The sequence below is a fragment of the Cebus imitator genome, unplaced genomic scaffold (assembly GCF_001604975.1).
Source record: "Cebus imitator isolate Cc_AM_T3 unplaced genomic scaffold, Cebus_imitator-1.0 Scaffold336, whole genome shotgun sequence".
NCBI classification, from domain to species: Eukaryota; Metazoa; Chordata; class Mammalia; order Primates; family Cebidae; genus Cebus; species Cebus imitator.
The window spans coordinates 341,924-360,172 of NW_016107651.1; the positions used below are offsets into that span (position 1 = coordinate 341,924).

The 18,249-nt window shown below is 33.1% G+C and overlaps 1 protein-coding gene across 4 annotated transcripts in view; it reads right to left on the reverse strand.

Annotated features, from left to right (window-relative positions):
* SESN3 (sestrin 3) overlaps positions 1 to 18,249 on the reverse strand; it is a 67,647-nt gene that overhangs the window by 11,700 nt on the left and 37,698 nt on the right. For 3 of the 4 annotated variants that reach the window (XM_017505265.1, XM_037730216.1, XM_017505266.2), the window contains exons 2-8: positions 16,441 to 16,506; positions 14,401 to 14,598; positions 12,789 to 12,971; positions 7,889 to 8,125; positions 7,082 to 7,256; positions 1,609 to 1,727; positions 621 to 811 (exon numbers count right to left, since the gene is read on the reverse strand). In XM_017505265.1, coding sequence (XP_017360754.1) covers positions 621 to 811; positions 1,609 to 1,727; positions 7,082 to 7,256; positions 7,889 to 8,125; positions 12,789 to 12,971; positions 14,401 to 14,598; positions 16,441 to 16,506 — 1,169 coding nt within the window. Of the gene's footprint in view, positions 1 to 620; positions 812 to 1,608; positions 1,728 to 7,081; positions 7,257 to 7,888; positions 8,126 to 12,788; positions 12,972 to 14,400; positions 14,599 to 14,824; positions 14,932 to 16,440; positions 16,507 to 18,249 lie in introns of those variants that run through there. The other variant, XM_037730217.1, reaches the window with a different exon arrangement.

Genomic DNA, 18,249 nt, shown 5'->3' on the forward strand with positions numbered 1-18,249 from the left:
CGAAACTCCGTCTCAAAAAAAAAAAAAAAAAAAGCCTCAAAATCACAACTCAAAAAGGCACAGTCTCCAAAATAGTGCTTTCTATTCAATCTCATTTACTCAGTGTCCTCTCAATGCTAATGTTCTAAATTTAGAGGTCATTAATTTATATTGGCTGATATGTTTCATTTCAGTGTTATATGACCTTATGTAAGCTTATGAAGGCACAATCTGTTCTACTTTTGTTTATACCCTAATTACCATTCCTTAAAAAATAATTTTTAAAAAACAAAACTATGCAAACCACAATTTATTATAGTGATCTAAAGGGACACTACACGTTTTTTTTTTTTAAACTCATCTATTCTTCCAGGGAGGATTCTCAAATTTGATCTAATTCTATCGTATCCCCAATGATTACTGATGCTTTTTTCCCTCCATAGTAAATTTATATGTGCATCAATGTTAAGATTCATAACACTTAAGAAAAATGCTTCTCCATAAAGTGAAATTTTAAAAATCAGAAGTCTACATGTAATATTTTCTTCCCAGAGTCATATACCTCTAAACAGGACAAAAATAAAACTCATGCTTGAACTTTCACTTAGAAATGTATAAAACTGTCTCTACAACGAACGTACCTGATTCCAAACATACAGTGAACATAGTTAAATAAAGCTCTGCGCAACATGGTTGTGTCAACATCCTCATGGGTGGCCATAGTGTTATATGTGAGATTGTAGACCATCCGAAACTTTTCATCAAGAAGATGCCCAATGTCAGAATAAAGTCTGTTCACCAGGGAGAACCCGTGATTTTCCCAGGTATAGTCCTAAAAGAATAAAATGTATTTAATTACAAAGTTGGTATTTTCCATGTAAATTCTATGTCTTTATTAAAACAACTAATGAAGCAAGTATATCAGGATATTTCTAATTGAGTTCTAGGTTTGCAGTTTTACTAAGGTTTTACCAAGAACCCTTCACATCAGTTAGATCAGAGTGTCAGGATGTTTCTTCATAGGGTACGGGATTTGCCATATTAGTAATGAACTCTGGTCACCTCCTATAGTCAGGTACTATGCACATTATGCCCTTATCTGAAGGGCCCCAGGAAACCTTGGAATATTCCTATGTGAACAAACCTATCCAGTGACATGGACAGTTAGCAGGTCATCTAAAATAAACAAGAAGGAGTTTGTCATAATTCAATCATATACCTTCTTAGGAGTCATATCACTGTGGTGGCTATTTCCTAGGGGTGAAGATTAGAGTAACCCTTAAGCCCATGACTACTAGTGTATGATTTTATTCCAAGAAAAAGTGATGTCACTTGTTTTCCTCCCTCTTCCCCTCCAAAAAATGGTATAAACATTATGCAAATACCATGTAATAACAGAAGTAACCGAATAAAGGAGACTGTTTCCTTTTGTCTTCTTCGGGAGAAAAATGTTGAAATAATTATCCATCTATTGGGACCTCCAATTAGACTAGGCTGAAACTAGGTGAAATAAAAAGATTTCTAGATCCTATCAAAAATTCTTTAGATGCCAATTTTTTATATTCAACACCTGACAGTTAAAATGACAGTATTTTCTAGTTTGTCTGAATTAAAGATGTATTATTATACCTGAGCTCGGAATGTTGGCAAATGCTCTTCTCCTCGTCTGGCAAAGTCTTCATACCCAAAACCAGGGTCTTCAATATATCGAGAGACATCAGACGTTATAATCATGTCATCTTCAAACTCTAAGGACAATAATAAACAATCGAGTGTTAAGGATACTGTACATGTTAAGACAATAAAGCAGAACTCCATTTTTTTCCACTTGTTAGCTTTTCCATGGATTTCTAAAGTGAAAACATTGACTTCTTGACTTAAATTTATATAAAATATATACTGCTAAATTTTAAAATATAATTTCATTACCAAATACTGTGGCAGTCTTACCATGTGATTAGTTTTCCAGGTAAACTGACTAAACTGAAATATCTAAACAGTAGTAGTGAAGGATCAATATGCTAGTTTACTAATTTAGAAATGGAAGATAGCATAGGCCTGTGAGTATAATGCTAACCATTTTTTTGCTTTGCTTTTCTCTTTCCAGAGGATGAAGTGGGATGAGAGGAAGGAGAAGAGATGAAGGTGAAAGTCCACTCTGAGTTTAAGATAAAACACCATGTAATTTTTAACAAAGTTTATCTTGATGCATTCACAGTAAAAATTAGTTCAATATAGTTTATTTTTAGCTTATAAAGAAGGACATAGGGAGAAGGATCAGGAAGGACACTCAATGGGGAGGAAAGCAGACTTTTGGACGCTGTTATCATTATCTTAATTCACTTGACTGCTAAATGGGGAGGCTCAGGTTGTGAATATTTACTTAGTTTTATGCCTAAAATATATGCACTTTTCCATGCATATGAAAACAAAAAGTACACAACATATGGACTAATCAGACTATGATTAGAATATTACCAATATGGCATTCAAGAAGATAGCAAGGCAATAATAATATTTTAAGAAAACTGATTTCTGCATACTTGATGACATTAACAATTTATCATTGAAAAAAGTTTAAATGTCCAATGTATATTAATTTATGTAAAAATAGTTCTATCTCACTTTTTATTTTAGGTTGGTTTGTCTTTATAATTACATTTTTTTCTGATTTTAACCATTAAAAGGGAATAAACAAGCTTTATTTACTAGCTTCTTCTAGTCTAGAAAATGAACATGTATTTCTCAAAATAAAAAACTAGCTATTTCCCTGAAAGGAATAATACTTTCATTGTAAGTATTTTAGTATTAAATGTCACATTTCATAAATAATAAATAGTAAAACAGTATTATGGTATAATAAAAAACACTGTAATTCTTAACTGGGAAAATTTTGAGAGGCTTAAAAAACAAATGTAATTATGTTAATTCTTCCAAAAGAAAGACCTGGTAGTAATACTTCATTATCTTTAATCTTAGTTATTGTATGAAAATCCTAATAAGTATTCTTTTCTCACAGGTTTTCAGCTGTCTTTAGATCTCTGCTGTGGACTTAACTGGGTGCTTGATAATCACAGCAGGAAAGACTTAAGTACTCTGGCTACCCAATTTTGGATGAATCTTATTAAAGTTCTTACCAAACTTCTTTATTACATATAAAGAAAAGAGATTGGCATTTATTGAGTATTTATGATATACCAAGTACTATACTACACACTTAGTATCTATTTTTTGTTTCATTACTACAGAAAGAAATATCCATTTAAGAAATAAATTAACTGTAACTTTTACTAATACCATTGTCAGTACTGTAACTGTGTCAATAAGAAATACAATGTGTAGATGTATAAGATGATGTGGAAAACGTCTAAACATTAGATGCTTAAATTGATCTGAAACTTTTAAGTGATTTTTCAGTCCTGTGAAGAGAATATTCAGGCTTATCCCCCGCCCAATCCCATAACCACTTTATTTTCTCCTTGTGCTCCAGCACTCTATTCAGGTCAACAGACACACTTTAAAAATGGCATTTTGAATGCATTATCTCTTAACATTTACAAACCAGCTTATGCTTTCCTTAATTCAGTTCATTACATAATAATAGAACTGAAGCAAAAATTATAAAATGTAGTAGCAATCACTGAGGCTGATATGAAAAGGAGTTTTATAGGTTGCAAAGTAAAATCAAATCAAAAACAGTAAATAATAACTAAACTCTATAAAACAGTGTCTCTCTAGAAGTGATTTTTCCTTTGACACTGCACAACCAAGTGGTTTTATTTGGCAAATATTGATACTGGAGTTGACTATTACATAGTTGGTTCTTTACTTTTTGTTTTGCTCATATACATTTTCAAGTTGTATGCCTTCTAAACATTTTAAAATAAACAGTAAAAAGTAAGTAGTCAGCCAAATAAGAGAAATGATCCTAGGAAAAATCACTATGCACTAATTTTTAATTTAGGAGTCAATTAACACCTGTTTCCTAGACAATTTTTATTCACAGAAAGAAATGTACAAAGGTCCTTCAATCCACAAATACTTTTTTTCCCAAATTTATCTTAAGAAGTTAAAATTAGCATTCTGATTTTTAAACCTAAAACTCTAGTTTTAATTCTATCTAAACAAATATTTCAAAGTCTGTACTCAAAAGAAATAGTATTTTGTTCATTATCTGCATTATTCTGCCCCTAAGAAGTAGTTACTGACATAATACAGGAACATTCTGTTGCAGTAATGGAATACCTAACTGGAAAAACAAACAACAGTAAAAGCTAGTTAACCCTGTTACCAAACTACAGAATAGACTCCTGTAGAATATTTTAAACACTTACTTTCTTCAAAAGACTTGAAAAACTATTCTTAGAATCCTGACAAAGAATCTGGAATACTTTATAACACTGGTCAAACCAAGACTTTTTTTATACAAAAAAAACCCTTTTTATTTCTATTTTAAAACATGGTAAGTCTACACAAGTGACTCAACTGACTGTTGTACTGAGTCTTTTTTCTGTATTTTCTTTGTGCAGCCAGCAAATTTGGTACTAACAATGATTAAGAGTGAAATATATAATTTTATATATATATATAGTGTGTGTGTGTGTGTGTATAGTGTATGTGTGTGTATATGTGTGTATATATATATAGTTTGTGTGTGTGTGTGTGTGTGTGTGTATATATGAGGGTGTATATGTATGTATACTGACATTATTTCCTTGAAATAGCCTCTTCTATTAAAATTATAACATAATTTTTGGCTAAGGTCCAAGACTTGCTAGTCAAAATTCACTTTTGAAGGCAGTAGTCTCTGCTTAAAGTTTTAAGAAGGTTGAGACTGAAATCTAAAATATATTTTTAATATTTCAAAAGACCTAAGATAAATAAAACATTGATATTTTTCAAGTTTTAGTGATCTTAATGAAGCTCATATAAATTAATTTCTGAAAACACAGATATTACTAACTTTGATAAAAATGTTTACGTTTTTTAAACATTTGTTTACCTAGAAGGTTCATCATAGATTATTTTCCTTCACCCTCACCTGTTCTCTCCAGCTGATTTTTATAATCAACTTTTAATTTCTGTTCCCAGTTATATGCTGATAACTTCTAAAATTCTACCTTGAACTTGAAGCCCTCTCCTGATTTCCTATTTCTTCTACCGTTTGTATTCCAAGAGTGGTTTGCATACTAGCAGCACTGGCATTACTTAGAGGCTTGATAGAAATGTGGCCTCTCAGGCCCTACCCTAGATTGATTCAACCTCTGCATCTCAACAAGATTTCCCAAGTGACTCACGAACACTGAAGTTTGAGAAGCGCTGTGCAAAACATTTCCAGACTGGCTGTTTTATAGACATCTCTACTTGAAATGTCCAAAATATGGTAGTTTACATATTTCTTAAGGTTAGCAAGATCCTTACGGTAGGGCCTCTACCTACCTAACCAGATTTCTCTTTACACTACCTGTTTGATGATGTACATCCTAACAACAAAGAACCACTTGTTCTTGGACCCAGCATCCTGTTTTCTTACTATTGTGCTTTTGCTCGTGCCTGGATGCTGTTTACCATGTCCTCCTATGCCCCTCAGCCATTACCTGGCTCCCCACACTCAACTGTATTAAGACTTATCTTAGAGCCAAGGGCTGGCATTCTTCCTCTAGGTTCCTCTTCTGCCTACACCCTTCACCTATCAAGACTGGATTCAGTGCCCTCTTCTAGGCTCTTACATCTTTCACATTCTGCTATGTGTTACAATTATTATTATTATTTGCTACTAGAATGAGAGTGCCCTGAGGGCAAGAATCATGCCTTATTTAGTCTTAAAACCTTAGTACCTAACACCATGCTAAAACTATATGGGGTATTCAATAAGTGTTTACAGAGTGAATATTAAAGCAATAACCCAAACACTAAGTTTCTTTGTTTGCAATTTCCTGCTGAACTAGAGGCTGATTTTAGTGACAGTAATCTTCAATGGATTAAATTAATTAAAAGGATTAAAATGATTACTCAATTTGGTAGGTAACATTTTTCATAAAAAAGATCATCGGGAGAAATGATAAAAAGCGTTCTTGTTCTTTCTGGTAAAACTGGGAACTACTGATTAATGTTTTATGTTAAGTTATGGCTGAAACAATTCTCAAAATTTAAGAAATTGATGAGTTTTAAGACAGGCAGTAGTTTTGAAGACCTCTTTTAAATCAACAGAACTCTACTTTTTTAAAAAAATGTTATGTGTGATCCCAGCTACTCGGGAGGCTGAGGCAAGATAATTGCTTGCACCCAGGAGGTGGAGGTTCCAGTGAGCCAAGATTGCGCCACTGAACTACAGTCTGGGCGACAAAGTGAGACTCCTCTCAAAAAAAAAAAAAAAAAAAAAAAAATTATGTAGATGGATTACTTTTAAAGGGTTTAAGCTTTGTATTGAGTCTGTTGTTTTAATATCACTATGTGGTGTTCAATAGCTTTCTTAGTTGTAATTGAAAAGTTTCCTCCCTATTTCAGTCTCTTCGAGTGTTAGAAAAACTGTTTTCAAGAATACAGCAAAGAATCTCAGCTTTTAACACAAAATGAATTCCTCCAAATTCAATCTAAGAAAATGACCTAAATGATACATTTTTATAGAATTCCAAAGAAATGTAAATGCAAGTACAGTGTAATTTTAGAACTGATCTGGAAAAGCAGCAGTGTGAGAATAATCTTCCCACACACACCCCATCCACAAAAAAAGGCAAAGATTTAAAAAAAAAAATTATCTATTGAAACAATATTTCACTTATCATTTAAAAAAATCATAAAAGTAGGAAAAATTAAATATGCCCATCTAACTTTATAAGCAACTTACCTACTTTAAATAACATTTTATCCAGGATAGGGTATGAACTTACAAAGCTGAAAGTTTCTCTCAACTCAATCTGAAATACATTCAAGGATGAACCAGCCTGAGGGAAAGCAATAACGTGAGAGTAAGGTAGAAGAGGAGAACTAAATAAGAGGAAGATGGTGGCAGAATCATTTTTACATATCCATATGGCAAACACTGAAGTTGCTCTGTCAGGGTTCTAAGAACAACTAACAGGAAAAGAACGCAAAAAAGTACCTGAATAAGGAAATGAATGAAAAGTATCTCCAGAGACCACAAAAAGACTTTCTTTCTTCTCCTTCTCAAAACGAGTGCTCATTTCTTCCTGAGACGCCTCTTCATCTTCCCTTTCTTCTTGAAGTCTTTTCATCCTTTCCATTAAGGCCTCTAGCTCACTTAGAGAATCAACAATCTGGAACCAGATAAGATAATGTTGGGTGCTATTAACATTAAAAGTGTTCCGGTAAATGTGTCCACCTCCCAATGTCACCTAACTATGTGCAGTAGCATAGGCACAGTTATTAACTTCTTAAGTGAGTTTTTCACCAGTTTCAAAGGGAATCATGACAGGTTCCAAAATTTTCAGAAGTATGATTTTTTTTCAGTTATAAATATAAAAGCGTATAAGTATATATGTATGTGTATATAAAATCTAGAATTCTAGGATTTGGTGTGTATTAAATAGTATAGTTTAAAAATGAGACAGCACAATTTTTAACTTTTTGCTCTCAGAAGATATGTTTTCCCCATTGGTTGTTCCAGCATCTTATAAATATATTGTTTTGTGATCTACCATCTAAAGGATCTAACATTAAAAGCATATGATCACTAGAATGCATCACTGTTTAGTCTTTATGATTTGCAGTAATTTGTATTTGCTTTAAAAGTCTCTTTGAGATAAATCAGAAATTTTTACAGTAATAAAAATTATGCAAAAATATTTTAAGTATATAATATCTAATTGGAGAACAATTATCTCTAGATATTTTTAATATTAGAAGTTTAAAGCAAAAATAGTAAAGAAAAATGGCTAAGAAAACTAACCCCAAAGTTGCTGCCTGAAAGGGATGCATTCTCTATGTTGTTGTCATTAGCAAGATCACAAACGCAGAAATTGTTGACTGATATTAGCCTGAATCCATTGGAGATTTCTGGATCTCTCTCTGGATTGATACCACTACCAAAGACAAAGCTTGCCAAAGCATGATAATGTGCCAGTAGGACCACAGCATGTACCAGTTCAGGCAAAGACCAATTATTTTCTCCAGTTTTGACAAGTTTCTGAAATGAGAAAGCAAATCAGAGCAAATATCAAAATTCTAGAATGCTACAAAGCAATTTCAATGAAAATCTACCAATTTTCATATATCCATTTATAGTAATACAACTTAAAACTCTCTTTAAAAAATGTTTCACATGTTAAAGATATGATTTTGGCCAATGCTCCATTAAAACTATCATGCCTAACAATACAATTATATCGTACTTTTTCTAAATCTCTTATTATCCAACAGATCTTCTGCTTCCAAAGCATTTTTTTTTATATATTATGCTATTTTAATGAAATACTTTCAGAGAATCAAAGAACACTGAAGCTAGATAGGACTTTAAAGATTATCGAACAAAACCATTCACTTTAAGGTTTATTGGAAACTTCATCCCACAAAATCATGAAAAACCCCAATTCAGCAAGACAAATTTCAGTTATCCTCTAGCTATCTTCTAATAGAGAAAGCCTCTGCAGCAGATGACAGAAAATGTAGAATACTACCTCACATTTGAATAAGAATTTTAAAAATTTCAAAGCATTTTTTCATATTCTGTATTTCACTTGGCCTTCCAGCTGAATGATGGGATCACAAATGAAGCCATTAAAAACAGTAATTCCTCCACCCACTTTGTCCAAGAGTGAATTCCACCAATTAAAGAATCCCTCAGGGATTCTTTCCCATTGGTGTTCATTTTCTCTCCCTCTCTCTCTCTCTCACGATGTGTGTGTGCATCCGTGTGTGTGTGTGTGTGTGTGTGTGTGTGTGTGGTGTGTGCGTGAGGGGGGAATCTCATCCCTCTCTTTCCCCTCTTTCTAAATCTAAAACTTTCATTTGGCTTACTTAATGGCTAAAACAAAATGAAACAAAAAAATAAAACTGCCTTCTTTTGCTTTACTCCCCATTATTTAACTTCACACACATATATAATTTAATATATTACCAAAATCTCAGGGAAAAGAAAAGAAAGTCAAATTCTATCACTCTATGGTGGGGGAGATAGGGAAAGACTTGTTAATGAACAAAATTACAGCTAGATAGAAGGAATAAATTCTAGTGTTCTATACCACTGTAGGATGATTAATAGTTAACAGTAACATACAGTTTCAAATAGCTGGAAGGAGGATACTGAACATTCCCAATACAAAGAAATAATAAATGAGATGATGGGTATCCTAATTAATCTGATCTCTATACATTAGATATATCAAAATATCACTGTGTACCTCATGGATATGTCAATTAAAAATAAAATTTAAAAAGATACATTAAGACAAAAATATCATTATTGTAATTTGTAATAATGTAAATAAAGGTCTTTTTTTTTTTTTTTTTTTTTTTAGACAGAGTTTCGCTCTTGTTACCCAGGCTGGAGTGCAATGGCGCGATCTCGGCTCACTGCAACCTCTGCCTCCTGGGTTCAGGCAATTCTCCTGCTTCAGCCTCCCGAGTAGCTGAATAAAGGTCATTATTTAATAATAAAAGAATATACACCAGAAAATACACTTGCTTTACATCTCTATGCACCTAACCTTGTAGCCACAAAATAAATGGTTGCAATACTGACTGAAAAAAATTCTACCACTCTTTTATGTATCTTTTTTTCTCTATTGTAATTATACAGTTATAACCACATATGTCTCTATTTTTCTGATTTTCAAATTTGACATTTTGATGTGTTCATTTTTCATAAGGCCACACTGTCATTAATTTTTAAGCAAGGCCTATACTATACATCAATGGATGTACATAACTACTTCTCCTTTCCTGTAACATTATTCACATTCTAATTTTGTTTCATTTGCTTCTATAAATAGCATCTTCATGCTACAGTTTTGTTCTTATTTTAGAAACATTTCCTAATAGGATTTTTAGAACAAAGAGTATTAATATTTGTATGACTTCTGATAATACTACCAAAGAGCTTTCCAAAAGGATTGGTAGGATTTACAATGCCTTCACCAATCTTTGCAGGATTATCATTAAATATGAAAGGACAGCAAACACTCATCATCTCTAATTTCTTGCCTCACATTCATTTCTGCTTTAAAAAATTCATTACAATCTGGTTTCTATTTCAAGCAAACTCCTGAAGCTACATTTACTAAGATTACACATGACCTCCCAAATGGTCAAATCTCACTATTTCTTTTTAGTCCTTATTTAATTTGATCTCCACAGAATTTACATTGTTTACTTTCTCCCTTCTTGACATTAATCTCTCTTGACTTCAACAATTCCACATTTTTGAGGAGGGAAATACATTTTCTACCCTGAGATAGACCTTTCTCTATTGCTGTATTTCATCCACAATCTTCCTTCCTTGTGTAATATCTTTTTGGATGGGCCATTCATTCCTTCAAGCTGACTTTTGCTTATCTGTAAACAACTATCCAATTTTACTTTTAACTCATATTTTATCTTGAATTAAAGACCTGTATTTCCTTTAGTAACTAGACATCACTTTGCAGATGTCATCACTTGTTGCTGTCAGCCTGTGCACGCTCATGTCATGAAGAAGGACACCTTAGTCATGCTCTTGTCCTACCTATTTTCTCCATCCTCATATCCTACCAGTCACCAAAGTCCTGCTTATCCTCATACAGAATAATTACTATAATCTTATCCTTCCTATGTATCTCCCATGCCTTTAAAAAACAAATCACCTCTGAGGTATAGTACTGTGACTGGTCTCACTGCTTCTAGTCTGTACAATCGTGATTTATCTTCTATATCACCTAATGTATTTATATTACAACTTGGCACAAAAACATTTATTGATTCTCAATTCTCTATCATATTGATCTCCATGGTCTTGTGATCAAATGTACTTCCAGAAGTAACAATTGGGGGGAGGTCTAACCCTGGATATTGTGTGTATTTATTTGTAAATTTATACACATAAAATATATTTTATATAATTTCCATATGAATACTGTAATAACATAAAATACACAAATACAAAAATTTAGAAGAATATACACAAATATTTTGTAATATTTTGGAGAATTTTCTTGTGTATGCCCTGAGTACCATAACAACCCTGACGACCATAACTTTCTGAAAGAAAATACAAATTCTTTAATACAGTATTCATTGGGTCATACAATATGATCTCAATTCTTCCCAGTTCCCACCTTACATAAACAACCCTACACTTCAATAATCTGAAACTGTTGGCTATTCCTCCAATATACCATAATATTAAATACTCTGTTCTTTCTCTGAAATGCCCTGCTCTACTTGAAAACTCCCACTTGTTCAAGACCTAGCTCAAACATTACCTCTTTCAGAAAAGAAACTTTCTGGTCCCATTCTCTTTGTTCATACATTCATACACTGTTGTGCAATGATTATTGTCATTACCCTTTTCTTCTTCTTCCCTAGACTCCAAGCAAATCCATGGGCAGGGTCTTTATCTTTCCCCACCAAAGTATCTGGCACAGAGTAATTAAGATATGACATTAAAAATAATGATTAGGCTGGGCGTTGTGGCTCACGCTTGTAATCCCAGCACTTTGGGAGGCTGAAGTGGCTGGATCACAAGGTCAGGAGTACAAGACCAGCCTGGCCAAATTGGTGAAACCCCATCTCTACAAAAAATACAAAAAAAAATTAGCCAGGCATGGTGGCAGGTGCCTGTAATCCCAGCTGCTCCTCAGGAGGCTGAGGCAAGAGAATCGCTTGAACCTGAGGGTTGGAGGTTGCAGTGAGCCGAGATTGTGCCACTGCACTCCAGCCTGGGGGACAGAGTGAGACTCTGTCTCAAAATAAATAAATAAACAAACAAATAAATAAATAAATAAGATTAATTCCTCTATCTAGCTAACATATTATCAAATCAGAACATAAATCTAAAGACAGCATCGTGCTTCAGATTCCCAGGCAGATCATCAAATCTGAGAGCATACAGACTGATAAACACTGTTTGGTTGAAAGGGCAAATAACAAAATAGTCTAACGAGAGGATAAAAAAACCAAGGTCATTTCTGTGCATTAGGAACAGAGATTTTAAGAAGTTTCTACTGATAATTTAAATGATAGCTCCCATCTATTGACTAATTACCATGTGCCAAGAATAGTGCTAAGCATACTGAATAATGACCTCACCCTGTAGGGCTTTGATGGAAGTACCATCAGAAGTACAAGTGCTCTCAGTCAATCACGACAACTCTATTTCTCATCTAAGCTTGAGTTTTAAAAGGCATCTAAGCATTCACACACCAGCTGGCAAATCACTTTTTTATTTGCAAAATCACTTTTTGAGAATCTAAAAATTATGAAATGTTAGAACTATAAAAGAGTTTAAAACTCATGTAATCTAGCTCCCTCATTCTGTAGAGGGGAGAACTGAAGCCCATAGAAGTTAATTTACTAAAAGGACACAAACTTGTAACAGAGTACAGACTAGATCCCAGGCATCCTATGCTAGTGTATTTTCTTTGTTCTACCTACTACCAAATTTTCTCATAGCCATTCACCAAAGTACTTGTATAAGCTAATTCATTATTAAAGAGAAGTATTCATTTACGCTTAATTAAATCCACTGACTTTCTAAATTTATCTTTTCTACAATTATTAAGACACTATTATTTACATTTCGAGCTCCTAATATACAAGTATTTAAAATTAAGTCCTAAGAAAATTCCTTTTTATTTCAAAGAAACACTCAGTACCTGAATGTGCTCTTTTGTGATCAGCCAAGGTCGGTGTGCTAGCAGCTTATTAATTTCATTAAGATTTTTCAGTCTTTGTGGCACATACTCCAAACCATTCAACCACTCAGCAATACCTCCAGTCTTTAAAAATTCATCCACATGCATGTTTATTAAGTAAGAACACTGATGTCTAGCTGCAGCCTAAAGCACAAAGAAAAAATTCATTGATAAAAGTATCACAGTAGAGTTTCATTCCACTATTTCTAAACAAATAATTCAGATGGAGTTAATGATTTTTATAGCCAATACCTCTTTTCTTACAGAATCATTTTTCTAAAACGTCCATCATAATGATGTAATCGATTCAATACATGAAGTTGATACTTGTATAAGCAAATAATTGTCACCTGAAGCCAATTATTTCCTTGTCTGGAAGTTGGTATAAATTAAGCCAGAGCCCACTTTCTAGCTATGAATAGGAAATACGCTTCCTTTTCAATATGATAAATGTATCTACTATATTCTACTTAAAACATAATCAAATCTCATTAACTTATATTCTAATAACTCAGGATTCATCCTAATTTGAGTAATTCTCTTATCCTTTTTAAGATAACTGTGACTTCAGTCATATTTGCACACATCCTCCTACTCAGATGACATGGAAGTTCACTGACCCTTTTCGTCCTATGCAGTCAGAATCAGCCCTCAATTGACCTCTTTTTTCCTCAGGGCTGCTTCTCAGTAAAACAGTACTATTTTGTTCTTTCTATTCTCTGCATCTTATTTCTGTTGCGTTTTGTGAGCATTCTAAGTCTGCTTTCAGCCTTACTGTCATCAAAACCTTAAGCTATAATTTTAGCTCAGTCAAGTTCATCATTCAATAAAACATGGAATGTTGGTTTTTGTTGTTGTTGTGTAAAACTTCAGTAAGACTATAAAAAAGACAACCAAATCAAATGTGGTCAAACTTAATCTGCTAATTCCTGGCTAGTTATGCCAGCCCTATCAGTCCAGTTTCTACCCCAACTTCTCCAAATATATAGCACTTGCGTCATGTTCTTGTTCTTCTTTTTCTCCATTAAAAGTCCAGCACACAGAAAACTTTATAATTCTCCTCCCTGACCTCTACTGCCTGCCAATAACTAGTTAACCAGTTTGTAATAAGAAATATACTTAGAAGGTTACAATTCATTCAAGAAATCTTCTCTCATTCAGATTCTCCATTAATGCTAACTGATAATTTCCTCTTATTTGGCCAAATTAGTGATATTCTTTATATATAAAATTACTAAGAAAAAATGTCATGAACTTGGGTTTTTATAAAAACAAGGTATCAAGAAAAAAGACAAAACTTGTGGGATATTATTTTGCATGCTATAAGTGTCTAACTGTAAGAGATTAAATATGAAAAAGATTTTTTTGAAAATTAAATGAGAAACTGAGTGCATTAAGTGGCTTAACATATTACAAATGTATCCAAGAAACTTGGTATCCAAAAGCCCATAGACTTCTTCAATTCCTAAATTATACTTAGCTTTATACACACATGGGCACATACACATATTTTGGAAGGGAAAAAGAGTAAGTGAGGAAGATGTTATCTGAATACAGGAAAATAAGCACCTACCATTATTGCAATATAGTGCCTGTATGGTAGAGGAAGGGGACCATCCATGCGCAACATGTAAAACTGGCTCCGCAAGAAAGACTCCAGGTACTGAGTGTGTAAACTCATGACCTGGGTGATGTTGTCCAGACGACCAGATGTAGAGTATTCTTCCACAAGAAAGTTAGTACGTTCAACCACTGTGTTTGCTTGGACAACCTTATAACCAAACACAAAGTGACTACTGAGACATAAACATACCCTTGGTTTACATAAATTATGCCACTATTGAAGCAAATGAATATTCATTTGATATTAACAGACAGTGAAATTATGCAGTTGCTCATACTGGAAACAAATTTAAAAAAAAAGCACCATTCATTTTTGGCTCTGGTACCACAATTTATTAAACAACAAATGTTAAATTATCAAACATTATACACACAGCTATGAAAGTGAAGAAAAGCTGCTTCCATCTGTTTTGCCAGATTTTTCAGGGCCCATTTGCCTGTCCATTGTCACACCAATGTGTGGTAAAGCACAAGCAGCATCTGATTACGTACATTTACAATTTCATCTTATCAGCCTATGAAGATAAGCACATCATTTTTAGACAAATATTTTCAGTCTAATCCTTTGATTGCTTTTGTGATTCAACATAAAAAGAGCTTTCTCAAGTCTTGTCAGGGACAAAGGAATATACGATAATTTGTAGAAAAGTGTTAAATGAAAAATTAATGAGGACACTTGAATACTGTTATTTCTGTCTTGAGCTGGACAATATTAATTACTAAAAACAAGGGAAGTTATTAAAATGGACATTCTCCATCCTAGGAAATCAAAAGAGTTTTTTTCAAAAATAGATTACTTATATATAGTTTCATACACAATGACAGTTTGGGCATCACACCAAGAACTGGCTCTGAAGGTGTTAAGAGCTTATTAGCACCTTGTAGAAAGGCCCAGCCCTGTGGGAGTTAATGGACATGAAATGCATAATTCTAGGAGTGGTTCATTGTTTATTTGTATTTCAGAATTAGAGGTCTAGACTTATTTTAGAGATAAGGAAACAGGTAAGAGATTAAATTCAAGCTCATGCACCTTATTAATAACAGAGCCTGGTCTAGAATCCAGATTGACTAAAGTTCAGACTAATGATCTTTCCAAACATCCACACTACTATTAAGAAACTGTTTACTCTTCAGAGCTGGCTTCAGTCTTTTTTGAAAAATAAATACAAATTATACAAAGGCACTATTGACTTAGGGAAATTTAATCCCAGAGGAAATATAATGTTTGAAAAGTATAAATTGTGAGGAAACGTTAATTATAACGGTATAACTCATTATGGAGCCAAGTATACTTTGATTTGCTCACTTCTGTACCATTTTGTCAACTGCAGGGACTAAGACAGTTAAAAATATAATGGGATCCAGATGAAAGACATATAATTATGAATAGAATATTTGTTATTTTTGTTTTGCTTTCCCCAGCAGAAGTTTCTTCTAACTGGATGCTTAAGATACATTAATAGATTCATATGATGCAATAGATCCTAAAAACCAGATTATCTTCAAATATATATTGTGAAAAATGACTGTGCTTCAGGAAGTCTTTATGTGTATTAGGCAGTTTAGAGCAGCCTCAAGCTATCTGAGAAAAATAGACATAAGCAGGGCAGTTTCTCCAGTGCATGGTCCTCACCCAGATTAACTGTTGTTACTAAGCTCCCAAAATGTTACTGTCACTTTGGATTTGCACTTAAGTGGTAAAGTCACTAAAAAAGTGATTTGATAATGAAAAAACTGTTGACTCTGGCAATGATCTGGTATTATTCTATTTCTACTAGTCCCTTCTTTTAAGTCAATGCTTGGCACATAATCGGCGCTCTATAAATATCTGTGAAGCTGAAAAGAAAATATCTCCATGGTTTTCTGATACGTGAATAAGAAACTCAAGAGCAAAATATATTCTGACTTCCATATTAAAAAGAGATATTCTTTGATACAATGAAATTATTTTTAAATCATATTTTGTATATTTTAAGACAGATAAACTTACTTCCTTCTCTGGAATAAAGGCACTTGGTCCTCTTGTCAAGGGTTGAGATACTCTGATTCTTTTATCCTATTTTTAAAAGAAAAGTTTTATCTATTAATGATGAATTTCTAAGAAACGTTAAATTTGTACAAATTTATTGCTAAGGTACTAAAATAAATACAATAAATAATTAAATAAAATTATGTGTAACCAGAATAAGTGTAGGGTCTCAGATCAAAGAAAACCCATAGGGCCACTGTGTGGATGAAATAATACGGCAAATGCCTACCACAGTGCTAAGTACAGCACAGCCTCCTCAAAATGTCATATCCTTTAGTCACAGTCTATATTATAGACTTTAAATCCATATTTGACATGCCTGAAATCCATTAACCTCCATAATAATATTGTGTCTTATAGTAGTACTCTGTTAGACATCAATTTGAACACTAAAGGTTAAATTCAAAGAGAATTACATAACAACTCTCCAAAGCAATTACCTAACCTGTGTTTTTTTTCCCTAAAAAAGCAATAAGCATATCTAATATGAAGTTTTGAAACTTTAAGAAAAATGTAAAAATTAGAGGGAAGGTTAGTTCAATATAAAGAATGGAGAATATACTAATTTTAATTGTTCTATTTGCTATTCTGTTGGTGGTATTAACAATTGATAGGTTGCCTATGGTATGTCTGAGTGCTGATTTAAGTTTTTAAAAATTCTGTTAACTTTTTAAATTGAAGAATATTTTAGTATCCTCATTTAAGTGTGATATAAGCCATAAAAATTCTAATCGGAGAATTGGGGCCTTCTCTCCCTTCCATTCTCCCCACCTTACTAGGCAATCTGAGTCTTTTTTGGTCCTTACAATCAAACAGCCTATTAAACACAAAATAGTTATTTAAATTTCTTAAATCCTTTACTTCATTAGGAAGCAGTTACAAAAGAAATTGGTGAAAGCAGGTAGTCAGGCATTCCACATGATGTTTTTTCAGAGCCTAATCAGATACTGTGATAGACTCTGAGGATACAGGGTGAGGCAAACAGACAGGCTCTCTGCCCTCATGAGCTTAGCACACAATCTTCATCAATTTTCAAGGTTCTGTTGAAATAAATATATTAAACAATAATACTCTTAACCTGGTAAAGTTTCAGAAATAACTAGGCATCTAGGTTATATTTACAAAATGATGACAAAGGCCTCAATCTCCTGGTCAACTACACTGGAGGACTGCATGTTAAGAGGACAAATAATTCGTATATTGGTATTTCCTGTCTATGTCAACCAAATCTAGATTTACCCAGACAGATAATTTAAAGGAAAATAACAGGTTTCTTCCTTTTGCTAGCCTCCATAAGATACAGAAAAAAAAAAATTTGAACACTCTCTGTATAAATGAATTAACTATGAGATTATAGTAAGCTAGGATTGTACCACTGTACTCCAGCCCGGGTGACAGAGTGAGACCTCATCTCACTAAACAACCACAACAAAAACCTTAATGAAGTAGTATATGAAAAGCAATTTTCTGGACAAGTATTTATTTCAAATGAACAAAGCAGCTGGAAAAACTCATTATGAGGAAAAATTATAGGTTTGAGGTTGAAATCTTTAAATAATAAAAAATACATAAAACTTAGAGAATACGTAGGGGGAGCAAAACATAAACTCTTTTACATTAAGATGCACCATGGGATTTTGTAAACAAAGGATGATTTATTAAGTTTGTTTATAAAAACCACAATTTGATACCGTTAGCAACTAAATTTACCTTTAAATGTTTAATATTATTATTTTGAATCTTTTCTGGAACAGAAAATATTTAAATCTG